The 21,231-nt window shown below is 40.1% G+C and overlaps 1 protein-coding gene across 4 annotated transcripts in view; it reads right to left on the minus strand.

The window, feature by feature from the left end:
* The window catches only part of PARD3B (par-3 family cell polarity regulator beta), a 926,621-nt gene that overhangs the window by 543,304 nt on the left and 362,086 nt on the right, over window positions 1–21,231 (minus strand). For all 4 annotated transcript variants that reach the window (XM_087949489.1, XM_087949488.1, XM_026673207.2 and 1 more), the window contains exon 11: window positions 16,854–17,039. In XM_087949489.1, coding sequence (XP_087805615.1) covers window positions 16,854–17,039 — 186 coding nt within the window. The remainder of the gene's footprint in view (window positions 1–16,853; window positions 17,040–21,231) is intronic.

Below are 21,231 nucleotides of genomic sequence, written 5' to 3' on the forward strand. Positions count from 1 at the left end.
TATAGAAATTGGCAAAACCCCAAAAGCTTTGAAGCTGCTTTCGTGTTTTGGGGGGTTGCCAGTCTAGCACGGCTTTCACTTTTCCAGGGTCCATCTCAATTCCCTGGTTGGAGATTCAGTAGCTCAGGTAATCCAGCAACTCCTTGTGGAATTCACATTTTTGACAGTTTTACATATAACTTAGCAGCTAAAAGTTTTTTCAGCACTTGTCTGACTAATTTGACATGTTCCTCAATGGTTTCGCTGAATATAAGAATGTAATCCAGGTAGACGAGGACCTCCTGGTACAGGTGCGGATGTAACACTTTGTTGATGAGTTGCATAAATACTGCGGGGGGGCCTTGAAGTCCGAAAGGCATGACTCAGAATTGGAAACTACCGAAAGGGCAGTTGAAGGCAGTTTTCCATTCGTCTCCCTCCTTTATGCGGACTCAATAGTAAGCTTCTCTCAGATCTAGCTTGGTTAAGACCTTGCCCTTAGACAGGTGGTTTAATAAGTCCTTCATAAGGGGGAGAGGGTACATGTTTTTTATGCACACTGCGTTCATGCCCCTAAAATGAAAACATAATCTCAACCCGCCATCTTTCTTTTCTTTGAACAGCACTGGGGCGGGCAACCTAGATTTGGTAGGTTCAATGAAACCTCTGTCCAAATTGTTATCGATGTATTTCCTCAATTCAGTCATTTCAGCTGATGTCATGGAATACATATCTTTGGCTTTGGCAATTTTGCCCTAGGTTCTAACTCTATGGCATAATCAGTGGCTCGATGGGGAGGTAAAACATTACATTCCTCTTCACTGAATGCCTCAGCCAACTCTCTGTATTGTTTGGGGACTTGGGGAGTACTTGGAAGAAGGTCTGAGGCGCTGGCTGCTGCTTCAGTTTTTGGACCCATGTTGGGTGGTAGTTTTTTAGTGGGGGGAGGGGGGCAATGTGACTACCCCAATTTTAATTTTCATTATCCATCCTCCCACTTGATGGTAGGGGCCCATTTATCTAGCCAAGCAAGTCCCAATATGAGAGATTCTGGAGCCACTATAAAATGTATGAGTACGCGGTGAGTACCCATCTCCAGTTTGATTAACTCTGTCATTTGAGTGGCCGGGATCCCCCCAATTAAAGTCTCATTCACTTGCTCAAATCTGATTGGGCGTTTTAGGGTTTTTATTTTTATACCCAATTGTTCAACAATGGGGAGGCCAATAAGGCATCTAGAGCACCCGTTATCTATGACAGCTTCTAATTCCCCTGCCTCCCTTGTGTCAGGCACCACTAACTTCACTTTGACAGCAAATGGTGTGATGGGTGCACTCACCATAGGGTCGTCTTCTTCATTGGCTTCTCTGGGGAGGGTGTCTTGGGTTGGAAGTTCATTGCTTCCTTCTGCGAGGCGAGGACCTTCTATGGTATGTCTATCAAAGTGGCTAGTGTCTGGAGGCTTCCGTTGAATTTTTTGACCCCTGGCGGCTGTATTAGACCTTGGTTGTGCAGCTTGTGGAACAGGTGCAGGGTCCAAACAGTCAGTTGCTCTATGGCCATCCTGGCGACAATGATAACACTTTATCATTCTGGTGGGTTGGGTGGGAGCAGCTTCAGTAGGTCTGGTCAGCAGTCATCTGGCCACAGCACTCCTTCAGGTAGAGGTCTTTTTTGTTGATTGATGTCGCAGTCTAATTTGAGGGCAGTTGCATACCACATCTCGGGTATCCCTCTAATGTTGCAGGCCTTTTTAACTTCTGGGTCAATGGCGTTTTTGAAATAGTGCAAGATGATTCTTATACTCCATGAGGTGGCTTGCAACCCTTCTAAAGTCCCACACAAAGTCTGGTAAGGGTCGCTTGCCTTGTTTCATTTCCATTAATTTGTCCTCATTTTCTGCCACTCTGTCTGGATTTTCAAATCTGAATCTTAACAAATCAATAAACAAATCAATAACTGCATTATATCCTGTACCTCTGGGGCCTGTTCATGGTGCAATTGAGCCACCCAGTCAGAAGCATCTCATTCCATCTGTTATTGCAGTAACCAGATCACACTTTGTTGCATATTGGCCTCCAAATTGGTCTATGTGAGACCAGATTCAAGTGAGGAAATAAGCAAAATGTTCATGCCGTCCATCAAAAATCACCTTGAACAGCATCTGGTCTGTGGAGTGGGTGGGGAGGTGGTATCACCCTGACAACTGCAGGTTGAGCCAGAATGAATGGACCCTGACAAGGCGTGTATCTACTTTGGAAGGGTATTCCGAGGCCTGGTTGGGTTGAGGCTCTCTGGAAGAAGAGCCTCTGCAGGGTTGCTCCAAGGGGGGCTTGATTAGGGGCCTGCGATGAAGAGGCCAGTTGTTGCCTTATTCCCTGCATGGGGAAAGGGGGAGTGGCTGTTGCCTGCTGCCTGTGCAGATCCCTTTGTTGGTAAGGGATCACTGATTCTCTTTGGGGCCAAGGCGTTGCTGGCACTGGCATCCACTGGCACTGGACCCACCCTTGGCCAGGATAAAATCCCCACCCTGGAGAGATACTTTCTGCAGAGGGTAATTTCCTTTCTGGTTGTGGGGGGGAGGACTTGGAGTTCATAACATACCCATTGTAGTCTACGTCTCTCCTTTGAAATTTGATCCTGCCAGGCTGGGCTGATTTGCTGGCCATCTCCAACTGATACCAGTGTAAATTCCCCTTTCCTCCTTAAACTGGGGAAGGTGAAAGTGGGCTGCGTTATGCTGCAGCTTGCCTGAAGAGTTTGTGACTTTGAGGCATAACTTTCCACCTTTAGCTGGTGAAGCTGTTCTGCAATTCCTGCCAATGATTGGCTTCGGGATGTAATTCCCCGGTTGCTGTCTTGGGAGGCGTCTGATGCAATTGGGGCTCCACACCTCCAATCTGTCTCCCTTGCAGTATGTAGAGGGCTTGAGAAAGACCTTTGTTCCGGCAGCTTTTCTTCTGGTCCCATCTGACAACTCCCCCACAAGTGTGATCCTTTGGGCTGGGCTCCTAAATCTTGTCCCTCTTCTGCATGCCTCAATGCCTGCATCACCTTCTCTGAAGGGTGTGTGTGGGATTCAGCTAATCTTCTGGAGCCCCCACCCAAGCCCCTTCTGTCTCACCTTCCATCATTGCTGATTCCTCATACTGATCCATTCCTGGAATCAGTCCTGCGGTTCAGCAACCCCTAATAGCTCCCCTCTTTGGAGTGCTGAAAGTTGTTAGAGTTTCAAAATAATGTCAGCGTTCCAGGGAACCTCCATTCCAATCAGTAACTCTGAGACAAGCATAATCTCAAAAGTACCTTTATTAGAATAGCACTTGGCACATCTGTGGAATTTCAAAACTAAAAGTTTCCCGGACTTCCCACAATGTCCCAAACTACAAACCATCTCCTTTTCTCTCATCATCACATCATATGAACCAATCCCAAAGTAAGTTCCTCTTTGTTTCTGTGCCACACTTTATGACCTTGAACTAACAAAATAATTCTATTTTGTCTACTTAGAGCTACTCAATAAAAATCACCCCTCCCACTTTCTCAAGCTCTGTGGCAGCAATGAATAAGGATTCCAAAGCTGACAGTGTAATTATCATCTTTTATTGATGAGCATCTTGCTCTCAGCCAGATGACCAAATAATTAACTTTTTTTGCAGTCAGCAATCCTATTTCTTTCTCTAATTCCTTTTTCTGTTTGTCTGTTAAATTTTTGATTATCATTTTGGTTTTCTCCTTGTTAATTATAAGGCCGGCTACTTCCCCAAATTTTTCTATCTCCTGTATTAATTTTGGTCCCGTCTCCAATGGTTCTTCTATGAAGAATACTAGGTCGTCGGCAAATGCTTGGCCCTTATATTCTTCTTGTTTTATTTTAAGCCCCCTTATCTCCTGGTTCGATCTTATTCTTATTAGCAGAACCTGTAGAGTCAGGATAAAGAGCAGAGGTGACAATGGACAACTCTGCCATACTGCTTTCATTATTTCAAATGAATTTTTATCTTCCCCATTTATTTACTTGCTTTCTGGAAGGAGTAAATTGACTCCATATTTTCCAATCTATCTCCGAATTTCATTCCTTTTATCTGCTGGATCATATACTGCCAATTGACTTTGTCGAAGGCCTTTTGAGCATCCACCTGTTTTCTGGATGGGCCTCAAAATACACTAATATATTAATTTACTGTCTTAGTATTGTTCTTTATCTGTCTCATCAGTAAAAATCCCTTTTGGTCTGGATGTATTTTCTTATTTAATATTTTTTTCATTGTTTCTGTCATAATATTCATAAAAAAATTATAGTTAGCGTTTAATAAAGAAATTGGCCTATAATTTTTATTTGCGTGGTATCCATAAAGGGGTGGGATTCAAATTTTTTAACAACTGGTTCTGTGGGTGAGGCTTAGTTGGTGGATATGGCTTGGTGGACATGTGACTGGGTGGGCATGGCCAACTCAATGTCACTCATATCAAGGGATGCTTCTCCTCGCCTGACTTCTCGTGACTGTGGGGAATTTGGGGATTGCAACAGTCGTAAGTGTGAAAAAGGTCATAAGATACTTTTTTCAGTGCCATTGTAACTTTGAATGGTCACTAAATGAACTGTTGTAAGTCAAGGATTACCTGTACAAAAATACAAAAAGCTTCTTTGCTTGCAAAAAGCTGCCCTAAATACCAATCATTAGATTAAACATACCTGCAAGCCGGAGTTACAAATCAGGCAGGGTGCCAGAGCACCTTGAGGAATTAAAATAGTTAAAATGCAATGATACCTATCAGCAGCTAACTCTTGCTCATAAAGTGAAACCCATAGGTCATTTAAGCTCTCCAGAAAAAGCACGCCCAGGAAAAGCAATCCTTAGAACCATTTTGCACCACTTAAAAATATCAGTTGGTCTCACTCACCTCACAAGATAACCTAAGGAAATCATCTAGATTTAAGGAAAGGTCACATGCCCCCCCAGAAAAGCAGTAACAAAATCAGTGCCGAACTTGCATCCTGCTTCTTGGAAGTACACCCCAAAAGGACAGTGCCAGATACCACTAAGCAGTGAAGGAAGACCCCCTCCCCAGATAGAAAAAGAAACCATGAGGCAGGAAAAATTCAAACCCAATACAAATAATGAAATCACAACAGTAGCTGTTGCTTTTTAAATCAATTACCAGAACAAATAGACACAGGAAGTAGCCAGATTTCTCAACCCAGTTTATTTTCAGGAACAGAGATTAACCTTTTTCCTTCCAAACAAAGCTGAATAGGGAAAATTATCCCATCAATAAATACAGGATTAAACATCACCAAGCACAGAATTAAACTTCACCAAAAACCAGTTTTAGAACAAAACTCAGAAAGGATTTGTAAACTCATGTTTGAATGTCAATCTTTCTAGCTAGCCAAGAAGCCTTGCTGAATGTCACTCATCTTGGTTCCTTGTCATTAAAAGCTCCTTTCCAGTTATTCAATTATTTCTTCAAAGTGCTGATTGTTGCATGTGGCTGGAAGTATATCCAGGGGAATATCTCGTCCCAATAGGAGTGTAAAAGGTTTAAAATAACCCTTCCCCTTTAAGAAAGTAAAAACAAACTTCCTTCAGAGACAGTAAATCTAGGCATACTGCCAAGAATGTAATAAGGGTGGGGGGAAAAAAGGAGATTTCTTCTAACTACCGGTTCTCACAAACCAACAGAAGAATAAGTACACACATTGAAGAACACAAGAATTCAATCACAAAAGAAGAACCAACCTCTTCCCTAGTCCAACACCTCAAAGCCACAGGACATGAGATTGACTTTAAAAATACCAGAACTATCGCCAAAACTGAACACTTCAACAACAGAATAATCAGAGAAGCCATAGAGATAGAAAAACACCCACACAGCAATGCTTCCGGTTGCATGGCTTCGGCGGCAGCAGGAATTCGCGACAGCTCGCGATTCCTGCTGTGCTTGCTGCCAAGGTGCCCCCGATCCAAATGGGTCTGGGGGATATGGCTGCCCTGTAGAGGCAGCCGAAGAGAGAGGGAATCCGGACAGGGGTTTGGGGGTGTCGCAGACCCCCTCCCCAGCCGGAAAAACCCCTTTTTCCCAAGGTGGTGGAGCGGCGGTCAGTGATGGCCGTCACAAAGAAGCCTGCAGCCGGGTAAGATTTGTGCTGGAGGAAGCTGAAAGTGAAAGTGTTGGCTGAGCTGAGACAATAACAACTTTTAAATACCCTGTAAACTGAACTGCTTGAATTGCCTGAGGATATATTGTTTCCCAAAGAAGATCAGAAAGCTGCGGTGAGCTGAAGGGGAAGCTTTTTGTTTACTCTCCCTCCCCATAGAAATAACAGACGGAGATCTGGAAAATCTACTTGGGCACCGAAGGTAATTTACTTTGAAACTTAAAGCCAAGGGATAAAGGATTTCTGGACATTGGATTTAAAAAACTTAAAATTCCTTTTATTTTTTACAAGGGGAAGGGAAGAGATAAAGACTCATTATAAGATTGTACTGAAGGAGCTTGCTTTGAGCCTATAAGAATAGGATTAAAAGACATTAAAACTTCTAGAAGGTCATCTTGGAAGTGTGTATTTGAATTCTACCCTAAAGGAGGTGAAAAGATAGAAAGAAGAAAGTGCTAAATGAAACTGTTTGTTCTGATTTCGCTTGCTTTGTTACTTTGAGATTTCTGTGGGGAAAAAAAGGGGTTAAAGACATTAGGGTTGCGTTAAAAAAGAAAGAAAGAAAAAATGGCATTATCTTTTGAAGGACTATAACTGGAATTTCAAAGACTGAAAAAAGAAGATAAGGGCTCTTCTGGATCTATCTTTCATTTTTTGGAAATGGCGATTTCTACCCACAACGACAGGATGAAGGAGAAGCCATCTTTATGGACATACACACTTAGTGGAGGAAGAAAAGCGGAAGGGGGGCAAGGAAAAGATGAACTTAGAACTTAAAAAAGCAACCAAGAAAAAGAAAAATGAGATGAAAAAGCGATATGATGTCAGAAAGCAACAGAAAAGAGAAATACAACAGAGAGGGAAGTAAGAGAGTGAAATTGGAGAGATGGGGGGGGGGTCAAAAAGTTAGAATGGAGAAGAAAGAAAGGGGAAAAGGAAAGAGAAGTCATAAAGGCTTTAAACAAGATCCTAAAAAATGATATTTTTTTTCAGAGATAAGGGGTGAGATAATTTTTAAAAAATGATTCTGCAAAAGTACATAAGAATGCATTGTAGATATTAGTATTTGAAGCTGAGTTAGAAAATTAGAATATTATATGATTCAAAAATGTATTAATTATTGAGTTTAATTTCTTATGAAATATTATCTTTACTGTTTAAGAATTAATAATAGAATTTAATTTCCTATGAAACATTGTTTTTATTATATTATAAATTTAATATTTCTTTTTTTACTTGTTTTTAGTTTTATTATTATTTATCAAACTCAATATTATTTGTGTGTTTTATTATTTTGAAATGTAATACTTTGAGTGTACGGAGCAGAATCAGCACGGAAAATATGTTTTATTTTAAGTGTTATTTAGGGGGAAGATAAAAAGTTGTCATACTTCAATTTGGGTTTACAGGAGAAATATTGTATTAGATAGAAAGGATAAGTAGGTGATTGAAAGAAAACGGACCAAAGATGCAAATATAATTATTTAATTGAGATGGAATAAAACAGAATTAAAAGAATGAGTAGGAGAGAGAAAATATACGGAAAATTAGAGAATGCTAAATAAGATATGAGATAGTATATTAAGTGAGTATAAATTTTGATTGATGTCTGTATAAAAAGAGTTAACTCGGGGTAAGCCACCTTCCAAAAAGAAGTTTTATGTATTTATGTTTTGTGTAATGTTTGTTTAAGTCTGATAGGATGTGGAAGAATACTAATGAAAATATATTAAGGCAGAAGAAATATGATGGTTTATTTGTTTCTTCTAGAAGAGAAATTTTATATCACTACATCCTATGTTTTGTTTGTGTGTGTTAAAAAAATTAATAAAGTTTGTTTTTTTAAAAAAAGAAAAACACCCACACAGCATGAATAGACGAGATGATACCTCCTGCCTACTAGCCATTTGGAAACCCGTCCTCACTAACAAACAAGTACCTCACATGAAGAATGACACCAGACCCACACCCACGAGGGCCACACAAGATGCTACCACCACACTTCCACGTAGAAAGCAGACTTATACCCACACAGATGATGAGACACGACCATGGACCAGAAGTTGTACCGCAGCTACATCACTACCCGCTTCAAACCCCTCCGACCCATACATGAAGCGAACGGATGCCCACCATGAAGATGTGGCACGACCACGAACGTGAAGCCAAACAACAGGATCACAGCTCACCAGCTCAAGGTACTTGACAGACTGTAGTAAGTGTCTCTGAAAGCCAAACAGAATCTTTAACATTAACATTAACATATCTTACCATGGTCCGTACGAAATAAGGGAGGGGCTGGGCTCTCTAGCAGCATATATCGAAAGGGCGTTCTCAGGTAAATCTACCAACACCCATTCTTCTAAATGCTGCTGCGAGAGCTCAGGATGGGACATACCAAAGCCTGCATGTCCACTGGAGGGTCCTTGTCCAGTAAATCTCTCCGAAGTTGGAACCACTCACTGAATCACCCATCTGCCAAAAGCCACACTCATCGAGGCATAGGAGTCCAAACAGTAATGTCTGATGAACGGAGATGGGGAGGTCCACATAGCCGCTCTGCAAATCTCTTCTAGGTGTGCCTGGGTGGCCCAGGCAGCTGAAGTCAAGGCACTCCTAACAGAGTGTGCCATTAGGAGAGGCTTTGTAGGCCTGTGTGATGCATGCCTTGATCCACCTACTCAAGGTGGGAGGAGAAGCTTTGTTCCCCCAATGGGAAGGGGAAAAGGACACAAACATGGTCTTAGTTTTGCTAAATGTCGAGATACGTCTGATGTAAATTCTAAGAGCCCTTCTAACATCTAAGGTATGCCACTTGCGTTCCAGGTCGTGGTGCAGAAGGGGACAGAAATCAGGTAACACTGTGTCCTGGGATCTGTGGAACACGGTATTAATCTTAGGAACAAAGGTAGGTCTAGATGTCTATCCTGACAGACAAGGCTGCCAGGACCGAAATCCTTCTGGAAAAGGTGATCACTACCAGAAATGCCACCTTACAAGACAAAAACAGCAAGGGAATTGACCTCAGTGGTTCAAATGGTGCCTCAGTCAGTGACTACAGTACTTTAGAGAGGTCCCACATTGGATATCGATGAACCACTGGAGGCCTCAGGTTTGTAGCACCCTTCAGAAACCTGTGGACCGTGGGATGTCTAGACAAAGATTCCACTTGCCCCAAGGATAGAAGAGAGGACAAGGCTGCAACCTGCCTCCGCAGAGTGTTAGGTGAAAGTCCCTTGTCTAGGCCCTCTTGGAGGAAGTCCAGCACCTGGGCAATTGAGGCCCCGGAAGGGGTAATGTCATACTCACAACATCATTTGCCGAAGCTTTCCAGGTTGCATCATAGATGCAATTGGTGGAGGGTCTCCTGGAGGCCTGGATAGTTCTTATTACTCTGGAGGAATAATTGTCCTGGATCAGAGATCCCCACTCAATCTCCAGATGGCCAACTGAAGCCACTGGGGCTCTGGATGCAATATTGGCCCCTGGCTGAGTGACACTCTGTCTTCCGGTATCCTCCAAGGACTGGAGATGGAAAGGTTTACTAAGTCTGAAAACCATGGCCTCCTGGGCCAGTGAGGGGCTACAACTATAACTTCTGCTCTTTCCGCCAATAGTTTCTGGATGACCCTCGGAATCAGGGGCAGAGGAAGAAAGGCGTACAGGAGCTCCTGTGGCCAAGGGCTTTGTAAAGTGTTCATTCCCTCTGCCCCTCAGAACCGCAAATCTGGAGTAGAACCTTGGGAGTTGCGTGTTGTCCTGGGAAGCAAAGAGATCCACTGCTGGCCATCCGAAGCATTCTGACAGTTCCTAAAATAAATCGGGGTGCAAATGCCACTCTGCATGGTCAATGGTGGTTCTGCTAAGCCAGTCAGCCTCAACATTGGCCATGCCTGCGATGTGTTCAGCTCTGAGCGATACCTGGTGCCTCTCTGCCCATAAGCAGAGTTGTTCTGCCTCTAGCATCAGGGGTCCTGAATGTGTCCCACCTTGGCGATTAATATGTGCCTTGGTGGACACATTGTCAATCAAGATCAGGATGTCCTTATCTGAGACAGCACCTTCTAATTGTGTCAGGGCCAAATGAATCACTTGAAGCTCTAGCCAACTAATATTATAGCCCAAATCTGCCTGGGACCATTGTCCCTGGACCACCCTGGATTGAAGATGGGCTCCCTAGCCATACAGACTGGCATCTGTGGTCAGCACAAACCTATCTGGTTCCTTGAACAAGAGTCCCATGGGAAGCGCCTCAGATGACTACTACTGAAAAGATTTAAGGACCACCGGAGTTAATCTGACCTGTAAGAGGGAACAACTCCTACCTGTCTTCTGATAAGGTAGAAGAAACATTGGAGTGACCTGGCATGTAATCTAGCCCAGGGCACTATATTAATGCATGATATCATTTTCCCCAGGAGCTTGGAAAGCATGGCCAGGGGCACTCTAGGTTTAGATTTTACTTGTCAAATTAACAGCCTGATCTGCTTAGGTTTTGAGGCCCAAATTAATCCTCAACCGGCTCTGGAAACCAGGCTTGGGTGTTGTCAAAAGGGACTGGAGTTTCATCCACTCCCCTGGAAGTACCTGCCTGAACAACCAGAGGGTAAGATGGTCGGGAGGCCCATTGCAGCTGTCCTCTCATCTGCTCAATAGCCTTATTGAACTGCCTCTCCAAGGCCGCATGTCTTCGTTTCTCTGCTTTTAGTTCGGGCTGGGATGTTTTCTTGGGGCCCAAAGCTTCGCCCCTGGTCTTGGCCACTACCTCCCTTTGAATAGATTAAGAGTTTTGTCTCCTTCTTTTTCTTTTGGTAGTCTGGAGGCCTTGGGTGTCCAGGCCCGAAAGCTCTGCATGGATCTTATCTTGATCCATAGTTGGCATAAGCAAACACAAGAGGTGCTGGAAGCGACCCTCTCTATGTGTTGCCTATGCGGTAGCCTTAATTATGGCCCTTTTTGGGGACAGGAACAGGCTGTTGGTAGATGAGGCCACCTAAAATGGCTGCTCGCCACGTGCGTTGGAAGAGGAAACTTTCGAAATGGCCTCTCACATGAATTGCAGGCTACGATGGCTGTTATTTGCTCCCTACGCTGGAAACAGCCCCGAGCGGCGAAATCGGCTAGAAAGGGAAAACCATGGCTTTTTCTATCAGCTGTGAGGTGCGGTTATTGCCAATCCGATCTTTATGATCACAGCGGCCGAAATCACAGAGGAGGGCCAAGGGCTTCTCCCTTACTTACAGTCTCCCTTGGATTGAAAACGTCAAATCCTCGGCATTGCAGGAGAGTGGAGCCCCACTCTCCTGAAGGCACAGCTGCACTGGGTCCCTGGGAGCTGTGCCAATGATCTAAGATCGCTGTTTGACTTTTGCTGCTGACTAAAACTGCTTTCAGAGACACCAGCTCAATTGTCATCTAAAGAAGCTGAGTCAAAGCTGGGGGAAACTCCCACAGGCAGTCCCTTTTATACAAGACAGACTCAGCTTGATGATGTCATCAGGAGGAGTCTAACCCATCCTGGGCTCTCGCAGCAGCATTTAGGAGAATGATGAAAGCAGCAATGTGATGAAAGCCTCACTCGTTTTCTACATTTGTCACAAAAACACACAGATGCCCCATTGGGGAGGAGCTTGCAATATGACACTGAAATATTGCTTTCAACATTCTGAGTAAAGCAATGAGATCTTGCAGATCCTGCTGCTGCCAGATTTTTTTTCAAATATAATGAAATCCATGTATTCAACATCTGATATATTGAAAAAATGATATCAGATTTTGCATAGGCACCTCTTAGTATGTTGCTTGTTAAATAGCTTCTGCTGCATCTTTATGGGCTATTGATACCCATAAATAGGTGGCCTGCACATACTGTAACAACCAGTTCACCTAGTGCAGAACCGAAAATGTGTGTGTGTGCATGCACTTCACTTGTACGCAGCTGCAAAAATACGGGGATTTCCTGTGCGTGGCAGCCGTGGTGAGTAGAACAGGCGAGGCACAGAAATTAGCTGCATGGGTGGGGAGGGGCGAGCGAGCCAGATATATAGGACGGAATAGTACCGGGGTGGGTAGGCAAGCCCAGCCGGTGGTCAGAACTACCAGTATGGGCGAGTCAGTCTGAACCAGCAGCAACACACCACTGCTCATAAAGGCATCAAGTAGTAAGTACATATAAACCAATGCAAATCCTCAAAACTACTTTCATGCATCATCTCTCCAAACTAAAGAATCTGAAGACTCTGGAGGCAACAAAAATAAGCCAGGGGTGGGTTTCTACTAGTTCTGTCCACCTTTGTAGAATCTGTAGTTCTGAAGAGCAGCAGGCATCTGTTGCTGTTTTCCCCCCGCCCCGCCCGGGCTCTTACCTGACCTTTATTTCCTGCTTTTTCAACTGCAGCTGCTTGTGCGACACAGCTGCAGTTGAAAAAGCAGGAAAAAAGGGCTTTTCCAATTGCTGTCCAGGCAGCTCAGCAGGTTATAAATTGCACTCACGTGACTCGCGCATGCACGTGTGACGCTAATAGACAGAACCGGTAGTTATACCAGTCGGATCCCATCCCTGAAATAAGCCTGTTTATGACATGAAGGAAATCAATTTACCGTATTTGCCGGCGTATAAGGCGACTGGGCGTATAAGGCGACCCCCAACATTTCCACTCAAAATATAGAGTTTGTTATATACTCGCCGTATAAGACTACCCCCTCTTCCACACACCTTCCACTTTTGCACTTTTTTTTTTTTTTGCGCACTTTTCTGCTTTGGACAATTTTGAAATGAGCTAATCCAATTTTGAACCAAGAATATGCAAATAGCTATGGAGTTTAGAAATGAGTTTTAAAAATATTTTCATTGCTTACCATTAAGCGTAAAATATATTGTAAATAAAATGAGAACACAGGAAACGTTCTCTTCTCAATACAGCTGATCTCTCTCTCTCTCTCTCTCACACACACACACACACACCAAAAACCCGGACACTGAAAAGGCTGCCAAGGAACAGTATATTCAATGCCTTCTCTTTAATCAAGAAACAAGGAATTCCTTAGAATCTTTTTTTTTCCCCAAGTGGCCCTCTTTAAAAAAAAAATGGAGGTAACACTTTCATTCAAAAAGTCTTCCAGTATCTGGAGTCGCTCAGACATATTGAAGTGAGGCAGGAGAGTAAATGAAATTTGAAATGATCCAGCTACCGTTTTCTTCCCCTCCGCCCGAAGGCCATTATCTCCACGTCAAAACGAACGAGGGGGCAAAGAAGCCAAACACGCTAAAAAGGATCTCTTTATTTTCCTACACAAGGTCACACCTACTTTTCCGCATTCAAAGGACAACCTCTCCTCACCACCACCACACACACACACACACCCCAATACCCGCAATGTTCTGGGCATTAATCACCATTGCTACATTAACCTGGTAAATTTATACCCTGCCTCCCCCAGTGTTGCTTTGACGGCAGGATTTCACACAGCGGGGTGCTCGCTCGCTCTCTTCTCCGCTCTCCCACCGTTCGCACATGTTGGAAGCACCGTAAAACCTGATAACCCACCCGGGGCTCCCCATCCTTAACCTACAGCCGCCCGCATGCAAAACCTGCGTGCAAAAAGAAAAAGAAAAAGAAAAGTACGCCGCACGTGAGGATCTTGAATCCTCTCCTCCCCACCCGCTAAGGAAGGAAGAGGGGAAAAGGTTGCGCAGCGCGTGGCGAGTGACACCCGCCACACACACACACACACACACACACACACACACACACACCGCTCCCCCCAGCCTCCCTCCCGGCTGCAACTCAAGCTCGAAGTGGGGTCGGTCACTCCCGGCGTATAAGACGACCCCCCACTTGGAGGCATGTTTTTCAGGGCAAAAAAGTCGTCTTATACACCGGCAAATACGGTAACAAAGTACGCTACAAGTTTTAGAGTATTCATCTCTAAAATCCATAGCTTCAATAAATTCAATACATATCAACTATTTTGAGGTTTCCATTAAGAGTAAGAGGTGCTTATTCTTCACAATGAGTAAGTTACTTCCAACAACTGCAAGAATAGTCATTTTACAAATTTTTCTTTATAAGTAAGAACAGTATTTCTTTTCCTGCAAATATAGCATTAACCTCTTTTTTAAGATGCTACTCCAACACATTTTGGAAAACCATGTATCAGGGTAGCTTCACATTCAAATTCTCTTCTTTTTTACAAATAATAATCTGTAAAAATGATTTTAATTAATGTAAATTATGAAAGCTGACAATATAAGCCTAGGAAGAATTCAAAGGAAAAAAATTACATTGGATCAGTAGTAGCGAGAAACATGAAATGCATTGGTGACCATACCAAGCCTCTTTAAAATTAATATTGTGAAGCATTTAGATGACTATTTGTACTCCGAATTCTACACACATAGAAGTCCCAGCTTAATCTTACCAAACACCATATTCTCCAATATGTTTGGTTTGGAGGAAAGTTCCTTGAGCTATTTATCAGAGTAAGAGAGAAGCTATATTAAATTCAAACATAGTGCTTATTGCTTGTGAAAACAAAGGGGAGAATAATGGAACAAAAAGTTTATTAGCAAATGAAAAATCAAGTTTCTGCCCAAAGCTTTGCTTTTATTTCTTAAAGTTTACCTTTAAAAATAATCTGTATATTTCCATGGATAAAAGAATTGGTATATATTAAAGTGTATATGAGTAAGAGGTAGAGTTGATGTACTAAAAAGCTTTGTGTGGTATATAAAAATATCTAATTCAAATACTCTTGGTAAAACTATGTCCCTAATCACGATAGAATTAAATTTGTCAATAACCAGTCATAGGATTTGTGGTTGAGAACAGACTTAGATTATTGCACCACACTTTTGAAACATTTAAACAAGAAATAAAATGATCTACAAGTCTAAACTTAATAGTACAACAGCCACATTACCATTTTAATTTATGGTTAAAATAAATAATTTCATAATATTAAGAAGCACTGATGGTAACAATTTAAATTCCAGGGGTTAAATGCATAATTTTCTTCTCAGTTCTGTTCTGTTTATTTATTATACAGTCATCAGGTAATTCAAAAATAAAACCTAATGTCATAATATTTACAGTCTTTTATATCACATTCCTTAAGAATGTTGTTCCCCTGTTCCCTTTAAAGAACTTCACTTTCAAACAGCCTATATGGATGGGAGATTACCAAATACACACATATATGTATTTGTAGTAACTTATAATGGAATATTACACAGCAAACTTTAACAAAAACCCAGAACTAGATTAATTACACCCTTGTTAACCCAACTTAATCAATCTAGTTTAGAATAGAAAAATCTATTTTATATTGAAGGCATAACATGTAACAAAACAATTGTTTGGATCGTTTGCAATGGCTGCAAGAAAGACACAAAAGCACACCTTGACAAACAGTAATTTTAATAATAAAGGGATGTATTGCACTGATATGATTGCTATAATTTTGTATTTTGTTAAAACTTATTTTTCAAAATAAATGTTTCAATACAAAAGTATGGATGATTATCTTGAGGAAAGTGAGATAAATCTAAACAAATACTGAACTTACCATTTATTTAATATTACTTAATAGACATCTACAATGCATAGATTATATTGGAAATTATCTTTTTGCTCAAAAGTAAAGAAACATGCATTTTTAAACAACCGTTTTTAAGGGAAATACAAACTTTAGGAACTGAAAACATTTTAAAAATCACATTTATACTATTAAATCAATAAGATAGGATTTGTAAATTTTCAGATATTTAGATCCATTCATTTTCCATCCATACATAAACAAATAATATAGCCAATGATATAGCCTTGTAAAAATATTACAGCATGATAAAAAAAATTCCAGATTGCCGCCTTTTCCTCCTCTCTTTCTACAACATTGTTGTCTTTAATGTTGCCTTTAATATAATTATTTCTACAGTACTAATTTATTAACTTAAATATAATCAAGCTATTTTAAATTTTCTGCGCAGACAGAATATATACTTTTTGAATTCATGGACCAGATAAATTACTTCTTTTACAACTTACAAATGAGACTCTTGATTTCTTTTGTGATGATTTATGGCTCCATCTGTGTTGCATGTTTTCATACAGGTGCCCTAGTGACTTGATATTTAAGACAAGTTTGTCATGTGTGAATCTTTTAATTAAAACATGAAAACTCAAGGAACCTACTCTGTAAGTACAAATATTTTCCAATATTGCCATTTGCTAAGGTGCATTCCACAATATATAAATTTTGCTGAATATACTAATATATATTTCACTAAAATGTAAAACAATAATTTATCTCATTCCCATAAAAATACTATTCATTCATCCTTTTCAAAAGGAGGAAAAATTATTTTGAGATTCAAAAGGATTGAAATAATTTCATTTAGCGTCAAAAGAACAAATGTAGTTGTTAATACTATATAACAGAAAGGAATATGAAATAGAATGTATACATTTTATGTATATTTCTTACTAAGTAACAAAGTTAGTAAAAATATTGAGAAATTAAACTAAATAAAAATGATATAACAATCTCAAATTATGTTAGTTTCATATTCAAAATACATCCAAAACAAGGTATTTTGGGGGTGATACAAAAGACTGACGTTCCCAAGAGCCAATATCAAAATAATTACAGATCTTACTGAACTATATGGGTTTTCCCCATACTCAACACAAAAGTAATATAAATAAACTACCTTATATGCAGCACCACCATGGATGATAGATTTGATGAAAATTCCAAGATCTGCCCCTGTCTCTCGAGATTTGTTGCCTTTTAAGCTCACGCCAAGTCCAGCTGAACCAGAATCATTCAAAGGAATTTCAAAAGTCAATTGCTCTGTTGCCTCGAATGAAAAAATGTTGCAACATGGTTCTCCTTTCTGTTGGATGAACAGAGAAAGCAAAGCATGTTGATTAAAAACTAGCAGGTAAGTACTTTTTTCTCTGATCAAACAAGATTATGAATGGAATATAATACTCAAGAGACAGAAAATGTCTTTCATTTTAACTACATTTTAATTGGGAATCAGAATGAAAAGTCTGTCTTGAAAGGTAAGCCAAACAATATTTATTTCAAAGCATTTCAAATTTTTAAATTTTGTAAGCAAAAAGTGATACAGAGGCAAACTTTTTATCATAGAGGCCTGAAGAAATCCTTGGATGCAGTCATGTATTCTCTGAGTCATTAACAAGAGTGATAGCATTAACAGGGGAAAGAACTACGATGTCATCCAAGAACAGCAGAGAAGTCTGGTGATGAGATGAATTAGAGCAATCAAAACTGTTTCATATCATTTACAGTATGCACAGTATGTCAATTCATTATAATGGTTAAAATATTTTAAATATGTTGATCACATGATTTAATACTTAATATTTTAGGGCAATTGATTATTTTAGATGTGTTACCGGTAGCATTTTCTCAACTAACAGTGAAAACTTATGTTTTTAAATTAAATTTATTAATTGGAAAAGGTGCTTTCAGATTACTGATGTTTTACTATCTGAGATTAACATGAGTCTCTGACTATAATATATACTATTTAATGCTATTTCTATTTAATAAACAGGTTAATGAACAGTACATTCTATATTGATTCCAGCTGACGTTGCAGCAAGATTGGACACAAGGAATGGATCTCCATGATCCCGTGCTGACTTTTCCCCATTGGAGTGCTCCAAAAGGTGCTAAAGCCACCCTATAGGGGTGGTGAAGGAAAGAGGGGTGCCCTGCAGGTCATGGGGGAGTTGCAACTCTCCTGCTTGATCCAGGGTTCTTCCCTCTCACTCTCAACAAGAAGAGGCAGCCATCACAGCAACAAAGAAAGTGCAGGAGCAGTTTAAATGAACAGTGATTGTAACTGGGTGAGATTTTTCTTTTGCTACCTAAAATTTAACCCTAAAAGGAAAAAAAATATTCAGGAATGAGACTCTTAGAACTATTTGTTAAAGCAGCAAACAATTATTCAGAGAAAAATTCCAGACCCGAAAGAAAGGAACCAAGGGGAGAAAAGCAAAAAAATTGTTAAAATAAAATAAAATATTAGAAAATTGGACCTCTAAGCTGGATAGGTGCTGTTTTGGAAAGGCATTTTAAGATGCTGGAACTTTTTACTTAAATAACTGACTTTGTTTCTATAAATCAAATTAGAATTGGATTAAATACCAGTTAGAATTGAGACAACGTTGAAACCTAAGCTGAGGGTGCCACCTATTGTTGAATGGAAAATATGACATACCCCTAGAAGCCTGGGAAAATTTCTGATAAGAGAATTAAGCAACATCTATCTGGAGACCTGTAGGAATAATTATTGTTTTATATTTATCTACTCTATGATCATTGGAGGCTCAACTGTGAGACCAAGTAAGAGACCTAATTAAAGCAACCTTTGAATGTTAAGACATATGAATAAACATATAAAGTGGATTTAAGGAGACACTTAGAAAGCTTTCTGGACTACTTAAATGGAACTGATTGATTAGCTGTGGGATATAAAGAACAGTGATTACTATACTCTCTGAGGAGCAACTTTAGGCCTGAATATATGGTTTTTGGACTATTGAGCAGGAGTGGGACTTACTAAAACAAGACATGATGCTCCATCAGGGGGAAATGAGTGGATTTTTGGAAGTAATGGTGTTAATGTTTCAAAACATTAAGGACATTATGACAAAGAACTGTAGAGAGATAAAGAACCCAATGCATTGCATGGATGGGAAAATAGAAAACATTCAACAAGGGACAATGAATAAAGGTCACTATGTCCAGGAAAGGGAGGAGATAGCAGAAAGAATGGAAGAAAAGATAGAACAGACAAATCAGCAAATAAAGAAGACAGTAAAGATAAAAATGATTGATAAAACAAAGCAAGGAAAAAGTATTTTAAGAGATTTAAAAATAGATTGGGATAAGCAGGATGATATTTACGAAAGGGAGACAGGAGAGATAGGAGCTTGGGCAGACATTCTAGAGCCTGGCAGTATAAGATGGGAGAAATATATAGAGTGAATAATAAAAATGTAGAGGTTGAAAGAGACAAAGATCTAAGAGAAAAGTATGGGAGGCAACCCAAAAAGCGAATAAGAATTGAAGCATTAAAACGAACAAGAGAAGATGGATAGAAAGGAAAAGTCTTTTAATATAATGGTGGACTGACTGAGGCCTGTCTAAAAATTAAAAAATTATGACAGGACAGCCCACAGCTGACATCATGTAGAGATGAGGCTTAAATATCAGCAGATCTATTTATACTGGAAGTCATTGTTTTTCTTAAAATAATTTCAAGCTTTCATATGGTATAATATATTATTATATTTCAGTGTACACCTTATTTTCTAAAATACTAATTATACAATTCTGTCTTTAAATCTTTAAAATGCACAGTTTACATGCATTTTTCATTTTTGAGACTAGTTTTGGGTATAGAAAAAAACAGTAGAGATAGGCTGTTAGATTATAGAGCAGTGTATTATTAATATCAACATCAAATCATTTTTGTTTTCCAATTAAACAGAACGCATTCATTAAATAAATGAAATGTTTGTTCTTGTTATATATAAATTGACGTTTATAGTTCATTAGAGCCTGACTTTTTCTCTTTCTTTGAAATAACATGCTTTTCAAATTGAAGATGTGTTGTTTATTTTTGTTTTTCACAGGAACAAAAATAAACAGTTTTAGTTTGCAACATTGGTGGATGTGTTATTACTCACTGATATGAGTGGCATTTTTATAAAGGAAGTTTTGTTGATCTCTTCCTCGTCTATCTGAATAATTTTATGGAGATCATTCCAAATTTTATGTGAATTTAATATAAGCTGTAATATTCAGCACCTTCTCTCCTTTCCTCCCCTAACAAATTACACTGGTTTATAAGCCTCAGAAATGAAAGTAGCTTAGCTTTACCAGAATTGGGTCACTAATAAAGGAAAATTAAGTCCTGAGTATTATTTGGCTCCAGTTTCCAAGATACAGCTTCAAGTCAAAATTGCATCAAAATAGTTCAAAATTATGAGGGGGATGTGTGACTATGCTCCATAACTTTTCTGCAAAATGTGATATAGCAATGAGAATGGTGCCACAACAATCATTATAAATTTATCTTTTTATTGGTACCAAGAAAACTTTCCATTCGTGTATTGGTTTCTCATGCAACGATTTCATGCTTTTTGCATGAAAAACTGACAAGCTCTAACTTCAGATTAAAGTTTCCATTTTCATTTGGTATCTAAACTGCGCTTTTTGGCTTTTCTCTTGTGAATTGCAGTAGGATCATCCCTGGGGAGATTCCAGCAGTAATTAGCAAGCTTAGACGGGCACCATTTCCCTTGGTATCTTTTCTCCTTACCTGCAAAATCCAGGTGGAATCTCTCCTCATGGTCATCACTCACTGCCCCACAGTTCAAAGGGAAATAGTCTAAATGTGAGTGTAAGAAGTAAATCAGTCTACCACATTTCTACGGTTTTGAGTGTGTTCAGTTCCAGATTGTTCCGGTTACACTACAAGGCAAGTTGTATAACCTCCTTTCTGTATGCAGATTCATCGTTGTCTCGAATGAGACCAATCACTGTTGTGTCATCAGCAAACTTCAGTATTTTAACAGATGGATCGTTTGAGATGCAGTCACTGGTATATAGGGAGAAGAGAAGTGGAGATAGCACATAGCCTTGGGGGGGAGGGGCTGTGCTGATTGTACAGGTATCGGATGTGATTCCGCCTAACTTCACCTGCTGCTTCCTGTCTGTTAGGAAGCTTATGATCCACTTATAAGTGTGTTCAGGTACCACTAGTTGGTTTAATTTAGTTAGAAGAGTGTCTGGAATGATGGTATTGAATGTTGAACTGAAGTCTACAAAGAGGACCCTTGCGTAGGTATTTGGAGATTCAAGGTGTTGTAGGATGTAATGCAGAGCCATGTTAACAGCATCATCTGTCGATCTATTTGCTCGGTATGCAAACTGCATGGGATCTAACAGCAGATCCGTGATGGTTTTCAGATGGGACAGCACAGCACAAGCCTTTCATAAATTTTCATAACTACAGATGTTAGAGCAACTGGTCTGTAGTCATT

The sequence above is a fragment of the Notechis scutatus genome, chromosome 1 (assembly GCF_049901735.1).
Source record: "Notechis scutatus isolate UNSWTSFEM ecotype Mainland chromosome 1, rNotScu1.2, whole genome shotgun sequence".
Classification (NCBI taxonomy): Eukaryota; Metazoa; Chordata; class Lepidosauria; order Squamata; family Elapidae; genus Notechis; species Notechis scutatus.